At 45.5% G+C, this 24,518-nt stretch overlaps 2 protein-coding genes across 2 annotated transcripts in view; one reads left to right on the top strand and one right to left on the bottom strand.

Annotated features, from left to right (window-relative positions):
• The window catches only part of SNU13 (small nuclear ribonucleoprotein 13), a 335,885-nt gene that overhangs the window by 235,820 nt on the left and 75,547 nt on the right, over window positions 1-24,518 (top strand). The window lies entirely within an intron of this gene.
• The window catches only part of MEI1 (meiotic double-stranded break formation protein 1), a 97,011-nt gene that overhangs the window by 24,331 nt on the left and 48,162 nt on the right, over window positions 1-24,518 (bottom strand). The window contains exons 15-19 of the mRNA XM_050806162.1: window positions 21,241-21,301; window positions 18,731-18,828; window positions 16,422-16,590; window positions 13,526-13,673; window positions 4,809-5,084 (exon numbers count right to left, since the gene is read on the bottom strand). Coding sequence (XP_050662119.1) covers window positions 4,809-5,084; window positions 13,526-13,673; window positions 16,422-16,590; window positions 18,731-18,828; window positions 21,241-21,301 — 752 coding nt within the window. The remainder of the gene's footprint in view (window positions 1-4,808; window positions 5,085-13,525; window positions 13,674-16,421; window positions 16,591-18,730; window positions 18,829-21,240; window positions 21,302-24,518) is intronic.

Here is a 24,518-nt window from a genome sequence, read left to right on the forward strand (position 1 = left end):
GAGAGATTACATGACTTGCTAAAGGTCATATAAGCCAGTGGCACAGACAGAATTTGAATGCAGATTTCCTAACTCCAAGCCCAAAGCTCTATTTTCCAGGATGCCTCCCTCTTGCAAAAGGACAGATTCAATGCACGGTAAGGGAAGTGAGGACCAGGTCAGGCCCCTTCTCTACCAAGGCATCTGGCTATCTCTGCCCTAAGCTATAAAGGCCTTAGGCTCGGAAGATGGGAAAGGACATTGCTTTTTATTTTGCTTTCAGAGTTATTTTAATGAGTACATGTTAAAGACAAAGCCAGTCAGAAGCTGCACCAGAGGCTACCCTACTGATAGCTCCTGGCTCCCACTAGCTCAAAGAAGCCAATTCCTTTGGACAAGCTAATGTGCTGGGCTAGTTAGGACTGAGGGTTATGAACCCAAGGTCACACAGACTCTCTCTCCAGGGAGGGCAGCTCCTGACACACAGAGAGATATGGCTACAATGCATCTGGCCAGACAAACCCAGGTGTGCTGATCACTGGGCAGAAGGAGGGGATGGGGTCACAGGCATGTCTAAGTTTGACTCTTAGAAACCTCCACAGTTGCTGGAAAAACAACTATATATCAACAACCACTCAGGGCCTAATAGTGTCAGGTACTATGTTGTGTTTATACAGTAGCTGTATATTTGTTTATACATTATTTATACCTCTACAATAACTCTTCCATATAGGTGTCACCCCAATTTTTCAAATGAGAAAACTGGGGCAGGCTAATCAGTTTACATTATCAAGAAAGTAATAAAGTTGTAAATTCTACTACACTGTGAGTTAATGAAGGGAAGGGATGAGGTCTACTTCATCTTTGTCACCTTGCAGGGACTCAGAAAACATCTCTGGAAAGAAAAGGTCACAGAATGGGAGGGCTAGAAAGAATCTAGATAATTTTTTCCAATACCTTTCCTTTACAGAGTATGAGGCTGAAGCCCGGTGGGAAGGGAGGAGCATGATTTGTGCAAGGTCATAGAGCCCAGAGTCAAACCAGTTTCCTGGTCTTGCACCTTCACCAACACATCACTGCCCCACTGCCACAGAGCTAGTCCCTCAGAAGTCTGAGTTAATGAATGTTAAAGGTATAAAAGGAAGGGGCTTCTCAGCTTTGAGTGGCTATGGTGAATGCTGAAGGAAGAGGAATGTGTGGACCCCACCATATGGATCAGTGGGAAGGCTCTGGGCAAAACCATGACCCAATCTGTAGTCTCTGCTGTCCAGAACTCTCTGGGACTAGATAGACCAGGGTAACTTGGCCAAGGAGGAAACAAACAGAGTTTCTGTGATGTCATTGTCCCTTCACATCTAAACAAGCTACATGAAAGGCCACCCATTGATAAGAGTAGCAATTAACAGCTTTGTTTTCAGCTGTTAATTACCCATATCAAAAACAGAAATTGGTTTTTTTTTTTTTTTTTTTTTTTTTTTTTTTTGAGACGGAGTCTCGCTCTGTCACCCAGGCTGGAGTGCAGTGGCCGGATCTCAGCTCACTGCAAGCTCCGCCTCCCGGGTTTTACGCCATTCTCCTGCCTCAGCCTCCCGAGTAGCTGGGACTACAGGCGCCTGCCACCTCGCCCGGCTAAGTTTTTTTTTGTATTTTTAGTAGAGACGGGGTTTCACTGTGTTAGCCAGGATGGTCTCCATCTCCTGACCTCGTGATCCGCCCGTCTCGGCCTCCCAAAGTGCTGGGATTACAGGCTTGAGCCACCGCGCCCGGCCCAGAAATTGGTTTTCAACACAAATTTTTAGACTCTTTTTCCTTCCTGTGGCTAGAAGCTGGGGAGAAATGGTAAGAATTATATATATGAACAGACAATAAAGTTGTTCCCTACTGTTCTTTCTTTTTTTTTTTTTTTTTTTTTTTGAGATGACGTCTAGCTCTGTTGCCCAGGCTGGAGTGTAGTGGCTCGATCTTGGTTCACTGCAACCTCCGCCTCCCAGGTTCAAGCGATTCTTCTGCCTCAGCCTCCTGAGTGGCTGGGACTACAAGCGCCCACCACCATGCCCAGCTAATTGTTTGTATTTTTAGTCGAGACGGGCTACTAAATTGTACGTTGCTGACCAGGCTGGTCTCTAACTGCTGACCTTGTGATCCACCCGCCTCAGCCTCCCAAAGTGCTGGGATTACAGGCGTGAGCCACCACGCCCGGTCTCCCTGTTCTTCTTTTTTACCATTGATGTCTCTAGGGTCTAAGTTAGTGAAAAACTTACTCACTTTGGGCTCCAGTCATAGCCATGACCCTTATTAACTATATGACCTTGGGCAATTCAATTAGCTTCTCTGAGATGAACTTTATCTGGTTCAGAGGCAGAGTCAATGATTAGTGAATGACAGCCCACTATGCAAAGCAAATCAAGAGTGTTCCTACATACTATCTCATCTACCCTCATGTTTTCTCCATTTTCTGTGGGAGGAAACTGAAGTTCAGATTAGCCTCTATCTTCCTAATCCTCTATGCAACAACCCATCTTGAAGGCAACTCCTTTCTGTTAAGCTCTATGCCAAGTGAAGCACAAGACTCCTCTCTGCCCTGACCTCCACCACCTCCAGAAAGGAAAGGTGATGAGGATGGTGCACATTCAACGACAAGGACTGGGTCACCAGGATAAATGGTGGGGCATCCACTCCAGCTTCCCTGGGATGTAGACTCTAAGTATTTGGTCTCCTGAGATTCAATTTCTGTTTGGTTTGCTTCTTTTAATATTTACATCCCGTGAAGTTAGCGGCCTAGCACAGCTTTCAGTTAGTGAGGGACCTCAATTCTAGGAAGACCCAGGCTGAAAAAGGGAATTTGGAAGAGGAGATAATGAGCTCCATTTTAGGCAGAAATGTCAAACAGATGGTTGACTTCATGGGTCTGAGCTCAGGAGAGAGGTCAGGGTGGCGCAGAGATTTGAGTCATCACTATACAGGAGGCAAACAAAGCCATGAGCGTGAATGAGACAACCCAGGGAGAATAAATTAGACTGAGTAAAAAGAGAGCCTCAGACAGAATAACTGATAGATAGGGAGTCAAAATCTGGGTTTTAATATTTTGATTCCCAACTCTTGTGACCATGGGCAAATCTCTCTAAGCCGATGTTTCATGTATTTAAAAAGAAAAAAATGGCAGGCACAGTCATTTATGCCTGTAATCCCAACACTTTGGGAGGCCATGGTGGGAGGATCACTGGAGGCCAGGAATTTGAGACCAGCTTGGGCAACATGACAAAACACTGTTTCTACAAAAAATATAAAAGTTAGCCAGACACGGTAGCACATGCCTGTAGCTACTTGGTCTTGAACTCCTGACCTCAGGTGATTCACCCAGTTCAGCCTCCCAAAGTACTAGAATTACAGGCATGAGCTGCAGCACCCAGTCAATTCTTGTTACTTGGGAGGCTGAGGCAGGAGGATCACTTGAAACCAGGAGATTGACACTGCAGTGAGCCATGATCCTGCCACTGCACTCCAGCCTGGGCAACAGAGCAAGAAAAAAAAAAAAAAAAAAAAAAGAAAGAAAAAAATAAGACATAGTCATGTTATATCTTTTCTATGTTTAGACATACAAATGCCACTGTGTTACATTTGTCTACAATATTCAGTACAGTAACATGTTATATAGGATTATAGCCTAGGAGTAACAGGTCATCCCATAGACCTAAATGTAGTAGGCTAGACCATTTAGATGTGTGTAAGTATACTCCATGATGTTGGCACAATGACAAAATCACCTAATACCGTGTTTCTAAAAATGTATCCCCATCATTAAGTGATGCATGACTGTATTGTCACTACTATCCCTAGACAGACTTAGATCTGTCCAGACCCATAATTCAATGGGTCATAATTTATAAATACCTATTATGTGTGAGGAACTGACCCCAAATATTTCATCTGGTGAAGAAAACCTAGTATCTTAGTTCTGTTCCCTGCTACTCTCCTTGGTATCTAATTTGTTGTTCAATGTGCTTTCTTGAGTAGAAGGAAAAAAAGCTGAGTTAAAGCCAGCCACTAGGCAGTTTACCTTATCTAATCTAATTAACCCATCTAATTCCTGATGGGAATTTCAGTAATGTACTTCATTAAAAAGTACTGACAGCCTGGGCAACACAGGGAAACCCCATCTCTACTAAAATACAAAAAAAAAAAAAAAAAAAAAAATTAGCCAGGTTTGGTGGTGTGTGCCTGTAGTCCCAGCTACTTGGGAGGCTGAGGCAGGAGAACTGTGTGAACCCGGGAGGTGGAGGTTGCAGTGAGCCCAGATAATGCCACTGCACTTCACCCTGGGCAACAGGGTGAGACTCTGTCTCCAGAAAAAAAAGTATTGGGTCATCTGACAATTCTAGGTATGCCTGAGCAAGTAATGCACATATAATATTATCATGTGAGTCATGGCAAAAAAGAGGAGGAGTCCCTCTGCCATCAGAAATCTCCATCTACATGCCCCATGGGCTTCCTTTGACATTAAACCTTGTGTCAGCAGAATCTGCTTGAGAGATGACAGGGAGGTGAGAAGGGATAGTGACTAAGATCTGCATTTTATAGTGTCATCCCCTGGGGGGAAGAGAGGCACACATGTCTCAGTTGGTAGACTTCCATTAGACTTAGGAGAGTATGGATTTATAGAAACCAGGCACCTACAAGTAGAAAAGACCCCCCGCCCAACTCACATGTAGACAGTGATAAGTCCAGAGGTGGGCTGAAGCAAATGTGGGTGCCTCCTGATGTCAGTAAACTGGCTCTCAGAGAGAAGGCCCACAATTTCTGAATGTAGAAATGAATGAGTGGTTGCCTACCAGCAAGATGAGCAGGATGCTGGGGATGCTTCTGAGCAACTGGAACAGGACTGCTAAGCTGGTAGGAAGGGCGGGCTGCCCAGCAGAGGTGACATCATCCAGTTCCTCACAGCTGCTCTCTTCCCAGGAGAACCAAAGTTCCAGGACACGGTACCCATACCTACTCATGAGCTCTGGATACAACAGAAAGAACCTGAGCAGGAGCGGATGGTGGGTATAGACTAGCTGCAGGTCTGGGATGCCTTCTAGGAATTTTCTGACTGCACTGACCATAGTCTAGAGGCAAAACAAAGAAAGGAGGTAAATACACCGTGCAGAGGACCCAAGAGACCCCAACATGGCCAAGAGATGACTAGGAAAAATGTACTGGCATCTCAGTATTCCAGGACACCTTGGCTAGCTCATCCCAAGGCACTCTAGTGAAAAATACCACCGTACTTACCTTATAACAGAAGTTCTCAACTAGGGGTCATTTTGCTCCCATGGGACATTTGGTAAAGTCTGGAGACATTTTTTACTTCCTTGATTGGGGGAATGCTATTAGGATCTAGTGGGGAGAGAGTGGGGATGCTGCTAAATATCCTACAATGCCAGGAAAGCCTATCCCAAAAGAAGAATGATCTGTGCAAAATGTTAATAGTGCTGAGGTCAACAAACCCAGCTTGATGATGATACCACAGTGGGTTGTAATTGTCAGTGTGCATGTCTACCTCCCACACTAGACTGAAAGCTGCTTGAGGGTAGGACTGTGACAGATTAATCTGTGCACTTAGTATAGGGCCTGGCACAGAAGGGGTGAAGGGGAAATATGTTGAATAATTTCTTTTTTTTTTTTTTTTTCTTGAGACAGAGTTTTGCTCTTTTTGCCCAGGCTGGAGTGCGATGGCATGATCTCAGCTCACTGCAATCTCTGCCTCCTGGGTTCAAGTGATTCTCCTGCCTCAGCCTCCTGAGTAGCTGGGATTACAGGCATGTGCCACCATGCCCGGCTAATTTTGTATTTTTAGTAGAGATGGGGTTTCTCCATGTTGGTCAGGCTGGTTTCGAACCCTGACCTCAGGTGATCCACCCGCCGTGGCCTCCTAAAGTGCTGGGATTACAGCTGTGAGCCACCATGCCCCACCTTGTTGAATAATTTCTTACTTCTCACAAACCTACCTCTTCCCATTGCACATATAACAATGTTCAAATTTCTTAGTATGAGGCTGGGCGCAGGGGCTCATGCCTGTAATCCCAGCACTTTGGGAGGCCGGGGTGGGCGGATCACCTGAGATCGGGAGTTTGAGACCAGCCTGGTCAACACGGAGAAACCCCGTCTCTACTAAAAATACAAAATTAGCAGGGCATATTGGCACATGCCTGTAATCCCAGCTACTTGAGAGGCTGAGGCAGGAGAATCGCTTGAACCTGGGAGGCGGAGGTTGTGGTGAGTCAAGATTGCGCCATTGCACTCCAGCCTGGGCAACAAGAGTGAAACTCCTCAAAAAAAAAAAAAAAAAAAAAAAATTCCTTAGTATGCTATTATATGAGTTTTACAGTTTTGGCTCATTTAGGTCTTTCATTCATTGTGAGTTCATTTTTGTGTACAGTATGAGTTAAGAGTCCAACTTCATTCTTTTGCATATATATGTCTAGTTGTTCCTGGAAATTTTCTGAAAAGACAAATCTTTCTCCATTGAATTATCTTGGCATCCTCATCAAAAATTGACCATAAATATATAGGTTTATTTCTGGACTCTCAATTCTATTCCATTGATCTATATGTCTACCCCTATATGTCAGTACCACACTATCCTGATTACTATAGTTTTTTGGCAAGTTCCAAAATAAAAAAGGTATGAGTCTTCCAACTTTGTTCTTCTTTTTTAAGATTGTTTTGACTATTTTGCATTTCCATATGAATTTTAGGTTCGGCTTGTTCATTTTTGCAAAAAAGTACAGCTGGGATTTTGATATAGATTGCATTGAATCTATTGATCAATTTGGAGAGCACTGCCATCTTAACACTATTAAGTCTTCCAATTCATGAATGCAATCTGTTAATTTAGATTTTTAATTAAAAAAAAAACTAGAGAAAAACAGTAATGTTTTGAAATTTTCACTATATAAGTTTATATGATTTGGATTTGTGTCCCTGCCCAAATCTCATGTCCAAATTATAATCCTCAATGTTGGAGGAAGAGCCTGGTGGGAGGTGACTGGATCATGGGGGTGGACTTCCCCCTTGCTGTTCTTGTAATACTGAGTGAATTCTCATGAGACCTGGTTGCTTTAAAGTTTGTAGCACCTCCCCCTTCACTCTCTTCCTCCTTCTCCAGCCATATAAGATGTGGCGGCTTCCCCTTTGCCTTCTGCCATGATTAAGATTCCTGAGACTTCCTCAGCCATGCTTCCTGTACAGCCTGTGAAACTGTGAGTCACATAAATCTCTTTTCTTTATAAATTACTCAGTCTCTAATAGTTCTTTATAACAATGTGAGAACTAATACAAAGTCCTTATACTTTGTTAAGTTATATTCCCAAGTATTTAATGTCTTGATGCTATTGTAAATGGAATTGCTCCCTTAATTTCATTTTCTTTCTTTCTTTTTTTTTTTTTTGGAGACAGAGTCTCACTATGTCACCCATGCTGGAATGCAGTGCCACAATTTCAGCTCACAGCTCACTGCAACCTCCGCCTCCCGGGTTCAAGCAATTCTCCTGCCTCAGCCTCCCAAGTAGCTGGGACTACAGGCACATGCTGCCATGCCCGGCTAATTTTTTGTACTTTAGTAGGGACAGGGTTTCACCACGTTGCCCAGGCTGGTCTAAAACTCCTAAGCTCAGTCAATCCGCCTGCCTCGGCCTCTCAAAGTGCTAGGATTACAGGCATGAGCAACTGCACCCGGCCTAATATCATTTTCAAGTATTTTAATAAAGACTTAAGTCTACCTTTTCAGCTCCTCTCTATTCTACCTCCCATATGACTTAGCTAAGGCACATTAAGCTAGGCTTCCTTCCTTGAATGGATAGATTGGGCATCTTCCCACTTCTGCACATTAAATCATACTCTGCTCTCAGCTTCAAGGTTCTCCCTTCACCTCCTCCATCTCCTCCACAAAGCCTCTCCTGATGCTGTATAATCAGACACAATCTTTCCCCTTGTGCTTTGCTGCTTCTTGGCCAGTCCTCCAGCTCCAGGAGAGCATCATTACTGTAGCTGCCTGCCCCATAGGAGATCTTTTTGTCTCTCCTGACAAACTTGTGTTCTCTGAGGGCAAGGAACTTGTTTGATTCATTTCAGACCTGACAGGGCCCCACATGGTACCTACCTAGTTCATGTCAAGTGGTCAATCCACATTGGTTGAGCTGCTGAAATGTTGAGAAGCAAATAAAAAATCATGGGCATAGAGCTGTGTTCAACAGCTTAGGAAATGCTGATCAAACTGGAATGAAGTTGCTGAAAAGGAAGAGCTTCTAGGCATAAGTAGGGCCGGACACTCTGAAATATCCATCCCCACAGAGTCACCCACACTCCGACTATTGGGGATCCTCAGACACATACCTCAACACACATCAGTGTGTATCTCCTCCACTGCTTCCACAAAGGCTCAAAGACCATGAGAATCAGAAAGGATCTCAGAGATAACTCTGCCCAAGGCCCAGAAAGGGAAGGAGATCTCTCCAGGAAGGCCCAGAACATTAGCAACAGAACCAGAATGTGAACCCAAGAGTCCTGCCTTTCTGCACAATGCAGGTATACAAGGTTACCCTGCTTCTACACAGAGGGCATTCACAGGTAAATGGCACCAAGGAAGCCTTCTCATAGAAGATACCACACAGAGAAGGTAACATCAGAGACAGAAGCAAAGGAAAGGAGGCAAGGTGTCCCTTGCAGCACCACCCCACCTAGGCAGTCCCATTGCTCACCAAGGACCTCAGTGACCATGAAGGGTGCTCCTCTACCCACACCTCTTTAGCTTTACCAGCTGCCCAGAACAAAGAGCTTCCCTGCCTCCAGTAGCTTGATGGTCCCTGTTTGGCCTTCTAAACTCTCTTTCACCTCCCTCCTAACCTTTCTTTTCACTCTAATCAGAACAACTTCCTGATGAACTAGGGCAACATGAATCTACATGAGTAGTTCTCAAAAATAATACTGGAGAGAGGAGCAGCGGCTCACACCTGTAATCCTAGCATTTTCGGAGGCTAAGGCAGGGGAATTGCCTGAGTCCAGGAGTTTGAGACCAGCCCGTCTCTACAGAAAAAAAAAAAAATTAACCAGGCATGGTGGTGCATGCCTATGGTACCAGCTACTCAGGAAGCTGAGGTGGGAGTATTGCTTGAGCTCAGGAGGTCAAGGCTGCAGGGAGTTGTGATCACACCACTGCACTCCAGTCTGGGTGACAAAGTAAGACCCTGTCTCGAAAAATAATAATAATATTGAGTAAAATGAATAAACAAATAAAAAGAAAGAAAACATCCATACAGTAGAATTCCAACTAAAAAATATAGACGGAATTGTAAGCCAGGCATGGTGGCTCACGCCTGTAATCCCAGCACTTTGGGAGGCTGAGGCGAGTGGATCACAAGGTCAGGAGTTCAAGATCAGCCTGGCCAACATGGTGAAACCCTGTCCCTACTAAAAACACAAAAATTAGCCAGGCATGGTGGCAGGCACCTATAATCCCAGCTACTTGGGGGGCTGAGGCAGGATAATTGCTTGAACCTGAGGCAGAGGTTGCAGTGAGCCGAGATTGCGCCACTGCACTCCAGCTTGGGCGACAGGGCAAAACTCTGTCTAAAAAACAAATGTGTGTGTGTGTGTGTGTGTGTGTGTGTGTGTGTGTGTGTATATATATATAAAGAAATTGTATCAGAAAAATCACTGTTTTGTAATCTTCATTCAGCCCGCAATCATCAATGGATGCTAAAACTAGGAGAAAGTTTGATGAGGAGCAGAATATATACATAGCCTCAAAGTATCTTCCTACTAGATACTTATTAGTTACAAGGAGATAAATAGTAACTTAATTTTTTTTTTTTTTTTTTGTAGAGAAAGGCTTTCCCTTTGTTGCCCATGCTGATCTCAAATACCTGGCCTCAAGCAATCCTCCCATCTTGGCCTCCCAAAGTGCTGGGATTATAGGCATGAATCACTGCATGTGGCCAAAAAAATAGTAACTTTATACTGAAGAAATCTAACACATCAAGTAATCACCAAAAACATTACCAATAATGGGAAAAACCATCATCATATGCCTCCTGAAGACACAATATCACTTGTGTGGTATTCTTGTCCAAAATGTACAACCTAAATCTAATAATGAAGACATATCAGAAAAATCCAAAGTGAGGAATGGTCTACAAAATAACTATTCTGTAATCTTAAAACATGTCAATGTCATGAAGTCGTAAAACAAAAAAGGTAAGAAGCTGTTCAAAGACCAAAAAAAAAAAAAAACTAAAGTGGGACACATGACAACCGAATGTAATGTATAATTCTATATTGAATCTTGGACTAGAAAATGAATAGCTATAAAGAACATTTTGGGCCAGGCGCGGTAGCTCACACCTGTAATCCCAGCACTTTGGGAGGCCAAAGCGGGTGGATCACCTGAGATCAGGAGTTCAAGACCAGCCTGGTCAACATGGTGAAACCCTGTATCTACTAAAAATATAAAAAATTAGCTGGGTGTGGTGGCAGGCTCCTATAATCCTAGCTACTCAGGAGGCTGAGGCAGGAGAATCACTTGAACCCGAGAGGTGGAGGTTGCAGTGAGCTGAGATCACGCCACTGCACTCTAGCCTGGCGACAGAATAAGACTCCATCTCAAAAAAAAAAAAAAAGTAGAACATTTTGGTATAAATAGTGAAATTTGACTATTGACTACTATGGATTACATAGTATTATTATTATTATTATTATTTTTTTTTTGAGACAGAGTCTCGCTCTGTCACCCGAGCTGGAGTGCAGTGGCCGGATCTCAGCTCACTGCAAGCTCCACCTCCCGGGTTCACGTCATTCTCCTGCCTCAGCCTCCCGAGTAGCTGGGACTACAGGCGCCCGCCACCTCGCCCGGCTAGTTTTTTGTATTTTTTAGTAGAGATGGGGTTTCACCGTGTTAGCCAGGATGGTCTCGATCTCCTGACCTCGTGATCCGCCCATCTCGGCCTCCCAAAGTGCTGGGATTACAGGCTTGAGCCACCACGCCCGGCCGATTACATAGTATTATATACAATGTTAAATTTCTTGCTTTTGATCACTGTACTCTGATTATGTAAAAGATAAAGTCCTAATTCTTAGGAAATACACATTGAAGGATTTATGAATAAAATGACTATCTGAAAATTATTTTCAAGTGGTTCAGAAAAAAAGAATATGGGGGTGGGGATGGGAAAAGAGAGAATGCAAATGAGATAAAAATAAACATTGGTGAATCTGGCTAATCGATATCTTTGAACTATTCTTGTAATTTTTTGTAAGGTGCAATTATATCAAAATAAAATTGACTAGAAAAATCAAGCTGTGATTGTATGTTGCCCTTTATATATTTACATTAAATTTTATCTTATTTTTTGAGACAAGGTCCTACTCTTGTCACCCAGGCTGGAGTGCAGTGGCATGAACGTGGCTCACAGCAGCCTCGACCTCTTGGGCTCAAGTAATCCTCCCGCCTCAGCCTTCCCAGTAGCTGGGACCACAGGTGTGCACCACCATGCCTGGCCAATTTTTAAAAATTTTCTGGCCGGGCACGGTGGCTCATGCCTGTAATCCCAGCACTTTGAAAGGCTAAGGCACGTGGATTGCCTGAGGTCAGGAGTTCGAGACCAGCCTGACCAACATGGTGAAAACCAGTCTCTACTAAAAATACAACAATTAGCTGGGCGTAGTGGCACATGCCTGCAATCCCACTGTAATCCCAGCTACTCAGAAGGCTGAGGCAGGAGAATTGCTTGAACCCGGGAGGTGGAGGTTGCAGTGAGCCGAGATGGTGCCACTGCACTCCAGCCTGGGAAACAAGAGCAAGACTCTTGGTTGTTCAATTGTTAGAGAACTTTTCGTTTAGAAGCAAAGGTTTCTCAGGTCATGAAAATTATTAGTATTCTGAAAAAAAAAAATCAAGACTGAAGTTCAAGTAACTTTCTGTAGATCACACAGTTAACTGATGGGGGAGTCAGGACTCCAGCTCAGACTTGACTGACTCCTAAGGCTCATTCCTTAGTACCACCTCTGGTTGGTACAGGAGCAAAGAGCTCTGAGGTATTGGTATCTCCTTCTGGTAACAGTTTATCAAAGAAAGTGGATTGCTGGGACTCAGATCATTGTTAGTCAGGCTATTGGATCACTTTCATGGTGGTTGTGTGTGGACAAGTTTTCTCTCTCCAGATTCTTTATAAACTCCTGAGATCAAGGGCCATGTCTGATTCATCACTGAACCTCTCACCTATGTCATAGAATATTGCTTCTGTTCCTTAGTGTGGACCCTTCAGCCTAAAGCTAAAGATACTGTTCCTTCATTGACTATTAATTTTGCCTCTTTTTGATTACTGTTGAGGCAAATGTGATGCGAGTAGACCTGGTTTAATTTGAATGGAAACAGAAAGGCATACTGGAAGTGAATGGGTTTTCAAGTAAGACACACCTGGGCACACAATGTCCTGTTGTCTTTCTCTTTGTGATAGTAGCAGCCACTGGTGATCACTGCCTAGATCCACTAATTAAATAGGGATTACAAAACAATAATATTCTAGTTCTGTCATTCTCTCTTTGTTTATTAACTTAAATACTTGTATAAAGGGAAACTCCTGGCTGGGCGTGGTGGCTCACGCCTGTAATCCCAGCACTTTGGGAGGCCGAGGCTGGCGGATCACGAGGTCAGGAGATGGAGACCATCCTGGCTAACATGATAAAACCCCGTCTCTACTGAAAATACAAAAAATTAGCCAGGCATGGTGGCGGGCGCATGTAGTCCCAGCTACTCAGGAGGCTGAGGCAGGAGAATGGCGTGAACCCAGGAGGTGGAGCTTGTGGTGAGCAGAGATCGCACCACTGCACTCCAGCCTGGGCGACAGAGCGAGACTCTGTCTCAAAAAAAAAAAAAAAACAGAAGGGGAAACTTCCCCTCATTAACTATTCAGTTACTCTGAAGGGTTAGATTACATAGGAAACATAGGTGAAATGCTTGATTCTTTTCCTTTGGTTACCAGTTTTCAAAAACATGAGTTTGTTGCATAGCATCCTCTAAAGGTGACTGAAGAGTTTTTTTTTTTTTTTTTTTTTCAATTTTTAGTATTTTGTAGAGACAAGGTCTTACTATGTTGCCCAGGCTGGTCTTGAACTCCTGGCTGAGGCAGGAGAATCGCTTGAACCCAGAAGGCGGAGGTTGCAGTGAGCCGATATCACACCATTGCACTCCCGACCTCAGGTGATCCACCCACCTCAGCCTCCCAAAGTGCTGGGATTATAGGCATGAGCCACCGTGGCCAGTCTCAGTCCTGATTTTCTTATCTGTAGAATGCAAATAATAATCTCTTCCTCCCAGGACTGCTGAAAGAATTAGGTAAATTATACAGGCTCTGTATGAGTCTGCATCCTACTCCTCTCCACTCTCTAACACCTCCACTTTGTCTCTCTCTACCACGTGCTTGTCTATACACTATCATCATCATGGTCTCTCAGGGAACACTAATGTAAAGAGGTACAGGAGAAGGAGGAGTCCAGGCATTGTGGTCCATACCTCATGTAGTGTATTGTCTTTGTCCTGGCAGATTGCAAGCAGATAGATGGAGGCTTTGAAGACCACCAGTGGGGGGCGCTCGCCCTGGTCCTGCAGAGACAGAAGGAAGCTTTGCACAGCCTCAAATAATTCTGCCTCTGAGACAAACCTGTCAACCAAGAAAAGCCTGAGTGAGAAAGGCAGAGCTGGCAGGCCACTGGGCTCTTCCATCCTGCCTGGCCACATCCTTCCTCAGCCCACTGTCCTGCCCCAGCATGCCCACAGCCTAATGACATCTTATACAAACAGTGTGCTATACATACTTACAAAGCATTGCCATATACATACATCGCATTTTTCTATGCCTTGTGCAAGACTCAAGGCATAGAACAATGCCTTGTTAGGGGCCAAATACTCCTCATTCACACTTGGGAGGTGAGCTATCTGCCAGCTGGACCAGCACTGTTAAAGAAAAGGGTGCTACTGCTGGGGTTCAGAAGGCCCTGCTTTGGCAGCTACTCCACCCCTCTCTTTTTGTATTTATCATTAAACAGTGGTGTATTTAACAGATATAACACCAAAAGCATAAATGACAAAAGAAAAAATAGATAAATTAGAGGTCATCAAAATTAAAAACATTTGTGCTTCAAAAGATACCGCTAAGAAAGTGAAAAGGGCCAGGTGTGATGGCTCATGCCTAGAGTCTCAGCACTCTGGGAGGCTGAGGTGGGAGAATTGCTTGAGGCCAGAAGTTCGAGACCAGCCTAGGCAATGTAGTCAGACGTCATCTCTACAAAGAGATGGGAGGATTGCTAGAGCCCAGGAGGTTGAGGCTGCAGTGAGCCATGATTGTGCTACTGCATTTCAGCCTCGGTGAGACAGCAAGATACGAAAGGAAAGGAAGAGGAACAGGGAAGGGGAAGGTAAGGAAAAAGGGAGGGTAGAGTAGGGGAGTGGAGGGAAGAGGAAGGGAGGTGAAGGGAGAGGAGAGGAGGGGAGGGAAAAGGGGAAAGGACAGGACAGGACAGGAATGGAAAGGAAGAAAGAAAAGAAAGCGAAAAGACAGCAAACAGGAGGCCAGGTGTGGTGGCTCATGCCTGTAATGGTAGCATTTGGGGAGGCCAAGGTGAGAGGATTGAGAATATACCCAAAAAGAATTAAAAACACTACTCAAACAAATACATGTACACACATGTTTACAACAGCACTATTCACAACAGCCAAAAGGTGGAAAGAGCCCAAATGTCCATCAATAGGTGAATAAAAGCAAATTATGGTGTATATATACAAAGGTATACTATTCAGCCATAAAAGGAATGAAGTACTGATACACGATACAAACATTATGCTCACTGGATGGACTTCTAAAATGTTATGCTAAGTGGAAGAAGCCAGACACAAAAAGTCACACTTTGTATGATTCCATCTATATGAAATATTCAGAATAGGTAAATCCAAAGAGTCAGAACAGATTGTTGGTTGCCAGGAGCTGGGGAGGGAGGAGGAATGGAAGTGACAGCTTTGCAGTGATGGAAATGTTCTAGAACTAGATGAAGGTGGTGGTTGCACATTTTAAATTAATACTAAATACCACTAAATTGTTCACTTTAAAATGGTCAAGCTTATGTTGTGTAAATTTTACCTCAATAATTTTTTTTTTTAAGACTGAGTCTCACTCTGTTGCCCAGGCTGGAGAGCAATGGCGAAATATCAGCTCACTGCAACCTCTGCCTCCCAAGTTCAAGTGATTCTCCTGCTTCAGCCTCCTGAATAGTTGGGATTACAGATGCTCGCCACCATGTCCAGCTAATTTTGTATTTTTAGTAGAGACAGGGTTTCACCATGGTGGTCAGGTTGGTCTTGAACTCCTGAACTCAGGTGATCCACCTACCTCGGCCTCCCAAAGTGCTGGGATTACAGGTGTAAGTCACTGCACCCGGCCAATAAATTATTATTATTAATTTATTAACTTATTTATTTTTTGAAACAGAGTATCACTCTGTTGCCCATGCTGGAGTGCAATGGCACGATCTCGGCTCACTGCAACTTCCCCCTCCTGGGTTCAAACAATTCTCCTGCCTCAGCCTCCCAAGTAGCTGGGATTACAGGCACCCACCACCATGCCCTTTTAGTAGAGATGGAGTTTCACCTTGTTGGTCAGGCTGGTCTCAAACTCCTGACCTCAGGTGATCCACCTGCCTCGGCCTCCCAAAGTGCTGTGATTACAGGTGTCAGCCACCGCGCCCAGCCCAATAAATTATTTCTTAAAGTTTAAGAAAGAACAGTCCTTTTATTTTTATATCCTTTTTGAGATGGAGTCTCACTCTGTCACCCAGGCTGGAGTACAGTGGCATGATCTTGGCTCACTGCAACCTCTGCCTCCTGGGTTCAAGCAATTCTCCTGTCTCAGCCTCCGCAGTAGCTGGGATTGTAGGTGTGGACCACTACGACCAGCTAATTTTTGTATGTTTTGTGGAGACAGGGTTTCGCCGTGTTGGCCAGGCTGGTCTCGAACTCCTGACCTCAAGTGATTGGCCCACCTTGGCCTCCCAAAGTACTGGGGTTACCGGCGTGAGCCACCATGCCCAGCCATGATTTTTAAAATGTAATAAATTGGATAGTAATTATTAAAACCAAAGTAAACTGAAGTTTTTTTTCTGTGCACAAACACCACCCTCAAGGATAGCAAGGAATACTCATTGGTTTTCCAGGCCTCTGTCTCTCAGCACAGTGTCTACCCACCTGTTCTAACCCCCTTCCAAGATACGAGCCTCTCAGGGACACAACCCATTTCTTACTTATCCCAGTGTCCCCAGTGCCCAGCATCAGGCTTGGAGGGATGCCTCTGTGAATACTGAACTGAACTGCTGATGAAGGTCCCAAGACCCACCACCAGCCATCACTTTTGTGCACTGACCTGTCCTCGTGGATGTAGGCCAAGTAGAAGAGTAGCAGGATGCAGTACTGTCTCTGGCGAGCAGCTCCCTCCATGTACTGGCGATCAGACAGGAAGGCAAGGCTTTCAGGGCTCCTGCTGCTTATCTGGGGCAGCCCGTGCTGTAGGAGCTCAGACACTGCAGAGAGTTCTAGGGAGGAAACAAGTAGAGGAAAGCCACACAGAGAACATAGGAGAACAGGTAATCAGCACATTAGTACCTACTACATGCAGAGTACTGTACAGGGCAGCAAGGATAAATGCAGTATAGAAGGAAATAAGGAAATCAGAGGCTCCTCTTCCTTTGAGCAAGGTTCAGCCTACCAGGAAAGACTAAAGTTAACAAGAGGAAGGACATGGATATGTCTCAAAAATTAACATTCATTCTTTTTTATTTCCTTTTTTCTTTTGACAGAGTCTCGCTTTGTTGCCCATGCTGGAGTGCAATGGCATGATCTCGGCTCACTGCAACCTCCCCCTTCTGGGTTCAAGCAATTCTCCTGCCTCAACCTCCCAAGTAGCTGGGATTACAGGCACCCACCACCATGCCCAGCTAATTTTTTGTATTTTTAGTAGAGACGGGGTTTCACCATGTTGGCCAGGCTGGTCTCGAACTCCTGACCTCAGGTGATCCACCCACCTCCACCTCCCAAAAACATTCATTCTTTCATTCATTTGACATATGTTCATTGAGTGGCTACTACTCTTAGGACAGGCTGTGAGATCCAGGCCCTACCTCCAAGAACTGGCAGCTGATGGGAAGAGACATATAATGAGACAGGCAATTGCAGGACATGTGGTCAGCACCACATTGAGGAGGGAGTGACTCAGATCGCCTGGCATGGGGAAGGCAAGATCAAAGAGGAAGAAACTGTGGGCTGGGTGCCGTGGCTCACACCTATAATCCCAGCATTTTGGGAGGCTGAGAAGGGCAGATCACCTGAGGTCAGGAGTTCAAGACCAGCCTGGCCAACATAGTGAAACCCTGTCCCTACAAAAATACAAAAATTAGCCGGCCATGATGGCGGGTGCCTATAATCCCAGCTACTTGGGAGGCTGAGGTGGGAGAATCACTTGAACCTGGGAGGCAGAGGTTGCAGTGAGCCGAGATGGCACCATTGCACTCCAGCCTGGGTGACAAGTGCAAAACTCCATCTCAGAAAAAAGAAAGCAAGCTTTGGGAGGTCAAGGCGGGCGGATCACGAGGTCAGGATGGAGACCATCCTGGCTAACACAGTGAAACCCCGTCTCTACTAAAAATACAAAAAATTAGCCAGGCGAGGTAGCGGGCCCCTGTAGTCCCAGCTACTCGGGAGGCTGAGGCAGGAGAATGGCATGAACTCGGTGGGGGCGGAGCCTGCAGTGAGCCAAGATCGCACCACTGCACTCCAGCCTGGGTGACAGAGCGAGACTCCATCTCAAAAAAAAAAAAAAGAAAAAGAAACAAACAAACAAGCTGTGGAGGGTGAGAAGAGGCAGCGACAGGAGAAAAGAGAAAAGGAAGCGAGGTGTTCAGAGGCCCGAAGGCATGAGAAGACATGCCGTGTTTCCATTCAGTGTGACTGGACAGTCAGTGAATAGATGTGGGGTGTCAGCAGCTGGGGAACTATGTGATGTAATCTGTAGCTGGACTGTGAAAGACCTTTAAGAAAATGCCACTTAAAGAAGTGGGACTTTATCCTGAGGGCAGAGATTTCTAGATTTCTTATGAAAACGGTTTCATAAAAGAAGGAATATTTTAATACCAAAAGAATAGGAAAGAAGAACAGGCATGGTGGCTCAAGCCGGTAATCCCAGCACTTTGGGAGACCAAGACAGGAAGGAAGGGAGGGAGGGAGGGAGGGAGGGAGGAAGGGAGGGAGCAAGGGAGGGAGGGAGGGAGGGAGGGAGGGAGGGAGGGAGCGAGGGAGGGAGGGAGGAAGGAAAAAAACACTACTTGAATGAATGAAGAAACAGAACACACTATTCATGCTATAGTGAACACTGGACTCCTGAGGCCTGGTGTGGGGATGTTGCAGAGGCGACTGTCAGGAAGAAGGAACTGGACTTGATGGACATGAGGATCCTTCTCAACTCTAAGGTGCCAGGAGCCTTGGGGTCCATCATTTTATAGTTCTATTATTTCACATCCCTAGGAATCAACCTATAATAGTATCACTCCGATTCCTCTGGACAGCCTCAAGCAAAGAAATCTCATGCCTGTACTAACTCACTATCTAGTCAATCAGCAAGGCACCCAGACTCTAAAGACCAGCACAGGCCACATGAGTGGTCAAATTGTAGCATCTTACCTTCTTCAGAAGGTGGTCCTGTCTTCTCTGGAGCTGAGAGAAGGTTGAGGCACATATAGTAGAGGAAATTGGAACACACCTGGTTTAGGGCTGAGTGACTTAGAGAGGGAGAAGAAGAAAGAACAGAAGAGAAGACATTGCTACTTTGACTGGGAGAGCATTATCCCTGCCATATGCCTGGGCACCACTGCTTTGTGCCAGAGGCTAGTGAAATTCTAGCCATGGCCATGGCAGAAGACGTCCTAAGGTGGCTATGAAAAGTAAATATGGGGCTGGGCACAGTGGCTTATGCCTGTAATTCTAGAACTTTGGGAGGCCAAGGTGGGTGGATCACCTGAGGTCAGGAGTTTGAGACCAGCCTGGCCAAAATGGTGAAACCCCATCTCTACTAAAAACACAAAAATTTGGCCAGGCACAGTGGCTCATGCCTGTAATCCCAGCACTTAGGAGGCTGAGGCGGGCAGATCACGAGGTCAGGAGTTCCAGACCAGCCTGACCAACGTGGTGAAACCCTGTCTCTACTAAAAATACAAAATTAGCCAGGCGTGGTGGCACACGCCTGTAAACCCAGCTACTCAGGAGGCTGAGGCAGGAGAATCGCTTGAACTCAGAAGGCAGAGGTTGCAGTGAGCCGAGATAGCGCCATTGCACTCTAGCCTGGGCGACAGAGGGAGACTCGGTCTCAAATATAATAATACAAAAATTTGCTAGGCGTGGTGGCAGGTACCTGGAATTCCAGCTATTCGGGATGCTGAGGCAGGAGAATTGCTTGAACCCAGAAAGCAGAGGTTGCAGTGAGCCGAAATCGTGCCATTGCACTCCAGCCTGGGTGACAAGAGCAAGGCTCTGTCTTAAAAAAAAAAAAAAAAGTAAATATGGAACCTGCTGCTTCAGCTGTAACTTGGACACCTGGCCCATATAGGCACTCACTAAAAATTTACTGAAAAAATATGAAGTGGGGGCTATAAGCTCCAATTTAATAAAACATACAAATAAAAAAGTGCCCCTAGGCCAGAAAAGGGCTGAGGAACTACTAGAAAAAGCAGCAGCAGCTGAACCCCACATGGGCAGCCAAGGAGTACTTCCAAAATTTTGACTTTCAATCCAGGTGGGTCCTTGTATTCTCTCCTAAATGTTGGATGGTGTATTCAGTATTATGGAAGGAAAGCTGGGCACTGCATTGTAGCCAGCTTGTAGGCTGTGGGAAGTAACAAATTAATCTTCTTAGTAAATACAGAAACAGGGGGCAAATCATAAATGAGAAGGTACAGAGGCTGCTCTAGAAATCTAACAAGACAGAGACTGAGGCAGCAACCTCTACTTTAACAAGAGAGTTTCTCCTCTAGAATTGGAGAGCTGGTAGAAACTAGAACATGACAGGCACTGCATCCTTTCCCCTTTGAGGTCCTCAATTTCCTTAGTGGTCTCACTCTGTCGCTCCGGCTAGAGTGGGGTGTGATCATAGCTCACTGCAGCTTTTTTTTTTTTTTTTTTTAAGATGGAATCTCACTCTGTCACCCAGGCTGGAGTGCAGTGGTGCTATCTCGAGAAGCTCACTGCAACCTCCACCTCCCGGGTTCAAGCCAATCTTCTGCCTCAGCCGGAGTTTCCTGCTCAATCCGTCCAGTTTCCTCATTTAAATGAGAGGTTAAACAAATGATCTCTGAAAGCCCTTCCAGTTTTGGGGGGCATTTTGGACAGAGAGAGACAAGGTCTCACTGCCGCTTTGACCTCCTAGGCTCAAGGATCCTCTTGCCTCAGCCTCCTGAGTATCTGAGACTAGAGGTGTGTACCACCAGGTCTGACTAAAAAAAAAAAAAAAAAAAAAACTTCTGTGGCCAGCCATGGTGGCTCAAACCTGTAATCCCAGCACTTTGGGAGGCCAAGGCAGGCGGATCACCTGAGGTCAGGAGTTCGAGACCAGTCTGGCCAACATGGTGAAACCCCATTTCTACTAAAAATACAAAAATTAGCCAGATGTGGTGGCAGGCACCTATAATCCCAGCTACTGAGGTTCTGAGGCAGGAGAATTGCTTGAACCCAGGAGGCGGTTGTTGCAGTGAGCCAAGATTGTACCACTGTACTCCAGCCTGGGTGACACAGCAAGACTCCATCTCAAAAAAAAATATATATATATATATTTATAGAGACTAGGGTCTTGCTATGCTGCTTAAGTTGATCTTGAACTGCTGTCTTCAAGCAATCCTCCCATCTTGGCCTCCCAAAGTGCTGGGATTACAGCCATGAGCCACTGTGCCAGGCCTCTCCCAGTTTTGATGTGACAGGTACCCATCCAAGTATCACCAGGCATAAGATCCTTACCAGGCAAGATTCAATACAACCTACAGAAGCATGTTCAGCTTATTGCACCAGATGCTGAGCAAGGCAGACACTATGTCAACACCACCATGAGCTCATGACTAAAACACACCAGCCAACAATTCCCACTTGTCCCGTCAAGAAGGACATTGGCCCCTTGGCCACTCAATCTTGCCTGGGACCACACATACCTCAGACCACTGCAAAACCTGGCCTTCAGCTCCAGGGTCAGTTGTATGAAGGATGAGGCAGCTTCGGAGAAGTGGGAATAAAGCAGAAGCAGTTTAAACCAGACTTGTCACAGAGAGTCCCAAGCCTGGGTGGTATCAAAAAGCTCTGGTTTTAGAGTTACACAGACCTGGTTCAAAATGTGCTCCATCTCTATCTGGCAGTTTCACTCTGGAAAGGTTTTTTAACTTCTCTGAGACTCAGTTTTGATATTTGTACCTCACAGGCTGCTGTAAAGCTAAGTAAGATAAATGCACGGAGAACATCTAACAAGTACTTGACTCAAAGTAAGTGCTGCAATAAGTGCTCATTTTCTTCCATTCTGAATGATCCTCCACTACAATTTGGGACATTTGACAAGGACCTAGGAAGGGCACATCTGCTCCTTCTATCCCTTCTTCCAGTTTCATAGAAAACAATCCAGTTTCAGATGCAGAAAGAACAGGAGTAGTTACTATTTTATTCTCATCTCTAAATTGTCTGTTGAAAGCAACTGGTTCTCAGAACAGGGGTCCAATAACACTATCTTTCCTTTTTTTTTTTTTTTTTTTTTTTGAGACGGAGTCTCACTTTGTCGCCAGGCTGGAGTGCAGTGGCATGATATCGGCTCACTACAACCTCCGCCTCCCGGGTTCAAGCGATTATCCTGCCTCAGCCTCCCAAGTAACTGGGACTACAGGTGCGCACCACCACACCCAGCTGATTTTAGTATTTTTAGTAGAGACGGGGTTTCACCATGTTGGCCAGGATGGTCTCGATCTCTTGACCTCATGATCCGCCCACCTCGGCCTCCCAAAGTGCTGGATTACAGGTGTGAGCCACTGCGCCCAGCCTTTTTGTTTTTGTTTTTTTTTTTTAAGATGGAGTTTCACTCTTATTGCCCAGGCTAGAGTGCAATGGCATGATCTTGGCTCACTGCAACCTCCATCTCCCAGGTTCAAGCAATTCTCCTGCCTCAGCCTCCTGAGTAGCTGGGATTACAGGCATGTGCTACCATGCCCAGCTAATTTTGTATTTTTAGTAAAGACAGGGTTTCTACATGTTGGTCAGGTTGGTATTGAACTCCGGACCTCAGGTGATCCGCCCACCTCGGCCTCCCAAAGTGCTGGGATTACAAGCGTGAGCCACTGTGGCCTGGCCAGCAGTTTCTGCCTTAGCTGTTGACCCTGGCCCAGGCCCTTGTGCTTCTGGCTCCTCCCAGTCTCCCCAGTAAGGCTTTCAGCCAATAAACTCTGTTCTGCCTTCCCTGGGCCACTGTAAAGCAGAATCCTAGATAAAGAAGACTCAGAAGCTCCCATTTCACCAGCCCCTGAGTTGGGAATAATCTGTATTTTATGCTGGGGCTAAAGCAGCTCATAGGGAATCCCTCAGGGTTTCACAGCAACTCTCTGGGGCAACAATTTAACCCATGACTTCCCCAGGGAAGGGGCACCAAGCTTCCCTTCCAGATGCGCTCCTCTTGGCCCAATCTCTCAGGGATCCAGAGTTTCTCCACCCTCCTACTCCAGGTCTCCATACCATTCCTGGCTGGCAGTGCCTGCTTCCCTCCTCCCTCTTGCAGGTTGAGCCTCTAATCCTGTGCTACCTGGCTTTATGCTGCACAGATCTCCCTATAGATCTCACAGCCTTTTTCTACATCCCCTATTCCCCACCACTGCCCCCAAGAGATCTACACTTGTCTCTCATCCAGTGCCCCAGGACTACCTCTTGGGTCCTGAAGTATGGCAGGCAGGAAGAATGTTAGAAGGAAGGGAAGAAGTGTGTATCAGTTATCACAACGGCTGAGGGATGCAGTCTTCAGGAAATCTATATAATCATCTTGTTTAATTCTCACTATTATCACCATGCTCTAGCTAAGGACACTGGAGATAAGAAAATTAATTTATGTAATCTCAATACACAAGTTAAGAGAGGTGAGAAGAATTCCAACTCATATGGGCTAACAACCACAGTCTCTCTACTGCTTCTTCCTATGAGCAGCTAATCAGATGTGTTTCCAATCCTAGGGGGCAGAAAAATCCTTCCTAATTCCATGTTCCCCTCTACTCATACCCCTGTTTCTCACCTTCCCCTCACACGAAACTTGTCAAAAGAGTTGTGTATCCTGTCTCTACTGCCTCATCTTGCACTAATTCTTTAACTCACTCTGGTCTGTCTTCCATTCCAACCACTCCACAGAAACTGCTCTGGCCAATGTGGCCAAAAGCTGCCATGAAGCCAAGTCCAATGGACATTTTTAAACTTCATCTTACTTGACCTCTGGGATACATTTCACACTCCTGACTACTCCCCAATCCACAAAACTCTCTTCATTTGGCTTCCTTAATGTCATACCCTTCTGGTTTCCTTCCTCCCTCTCCAAATGCTCGTACTCTCCTCCTCCTGACCATTAAATGCTTCTCTCTTAATTTTGTCTTGGCTTCTTTCATCATTTCATTTTACACACTCAACTTTGAAGAATCTCACCTGATCCCCACTGAGGAGTCAGCCTCACAAGGACAGGGGTCTGTTTTGTTCACTGCTAAATCTCCAGCTGTAGCATGATATGTTGCATGCAGTAGGTGCCCAATATTTGTTGAATGAATGAAAGGCTGGATGCTGAAGATTTCTATACCTGTATCTAAATCCCAGATCTCTCCCTTGTCTTCAGACCGTCAATTACCCACTAACATCTACACTGGAACATCTCACATTCACCCTGACCCAAACTGACCGTATCCTCTACTGCCTCCCCAAACCAGATCCTCCTGCAGTGAGCCTTCTCTCAGTTAACACACCACCATCCACATAGAAGGCAGCCAGAAGCCAGGCATTACCCTGCACTGTTCCCTCTCTTTCAAGCCCTACATCCAACTATTCCATGCCCCAACACTACCTTAGTTCCTACCACCAACCTGAGTTAATCCAAGAGGCTGAGATACATGCCTCCAATCTGCCTCCCTCTAACTCATAGTCCACACAGCTCCAAGAAAGATCTTTCTGAAACAGAAATCTGAAATGTTGCTCCACTTCTTTAAAACTCAACAAAACTCCTAGGATAAAATCCAAATTCCAGGCCAGGTGTGGTGGTTCATGTCTGTAATGCCAACACTTTGGGAGGCCAAGGTGGCCGGATCACCTGAGGTCAGGAGATCGAGACCAGCCCGGCCAACATGGAGAAACCCCCATCTCTACTAAAAATACAAAATTAGCTGGGCATGGTGGCACATGCCTGTAATCTCAGCTACTCGGGAGGCTGACG

The sequence above is a fragment of the Macaca thibetana genome, chromosome 10, assembly GCF_024542745.1.
Source record: "Macaca thibetana thibetana isolate TM-01 chromosome 10, ASM2454274v1, whole genome shotgun sequence".
Classification (NCBI taxonomy): Eukaryota; Metazoa; Chordata; class Mammalia; order Primates; family Cercopithecidae; genus Macaca; species Macaca thibetana.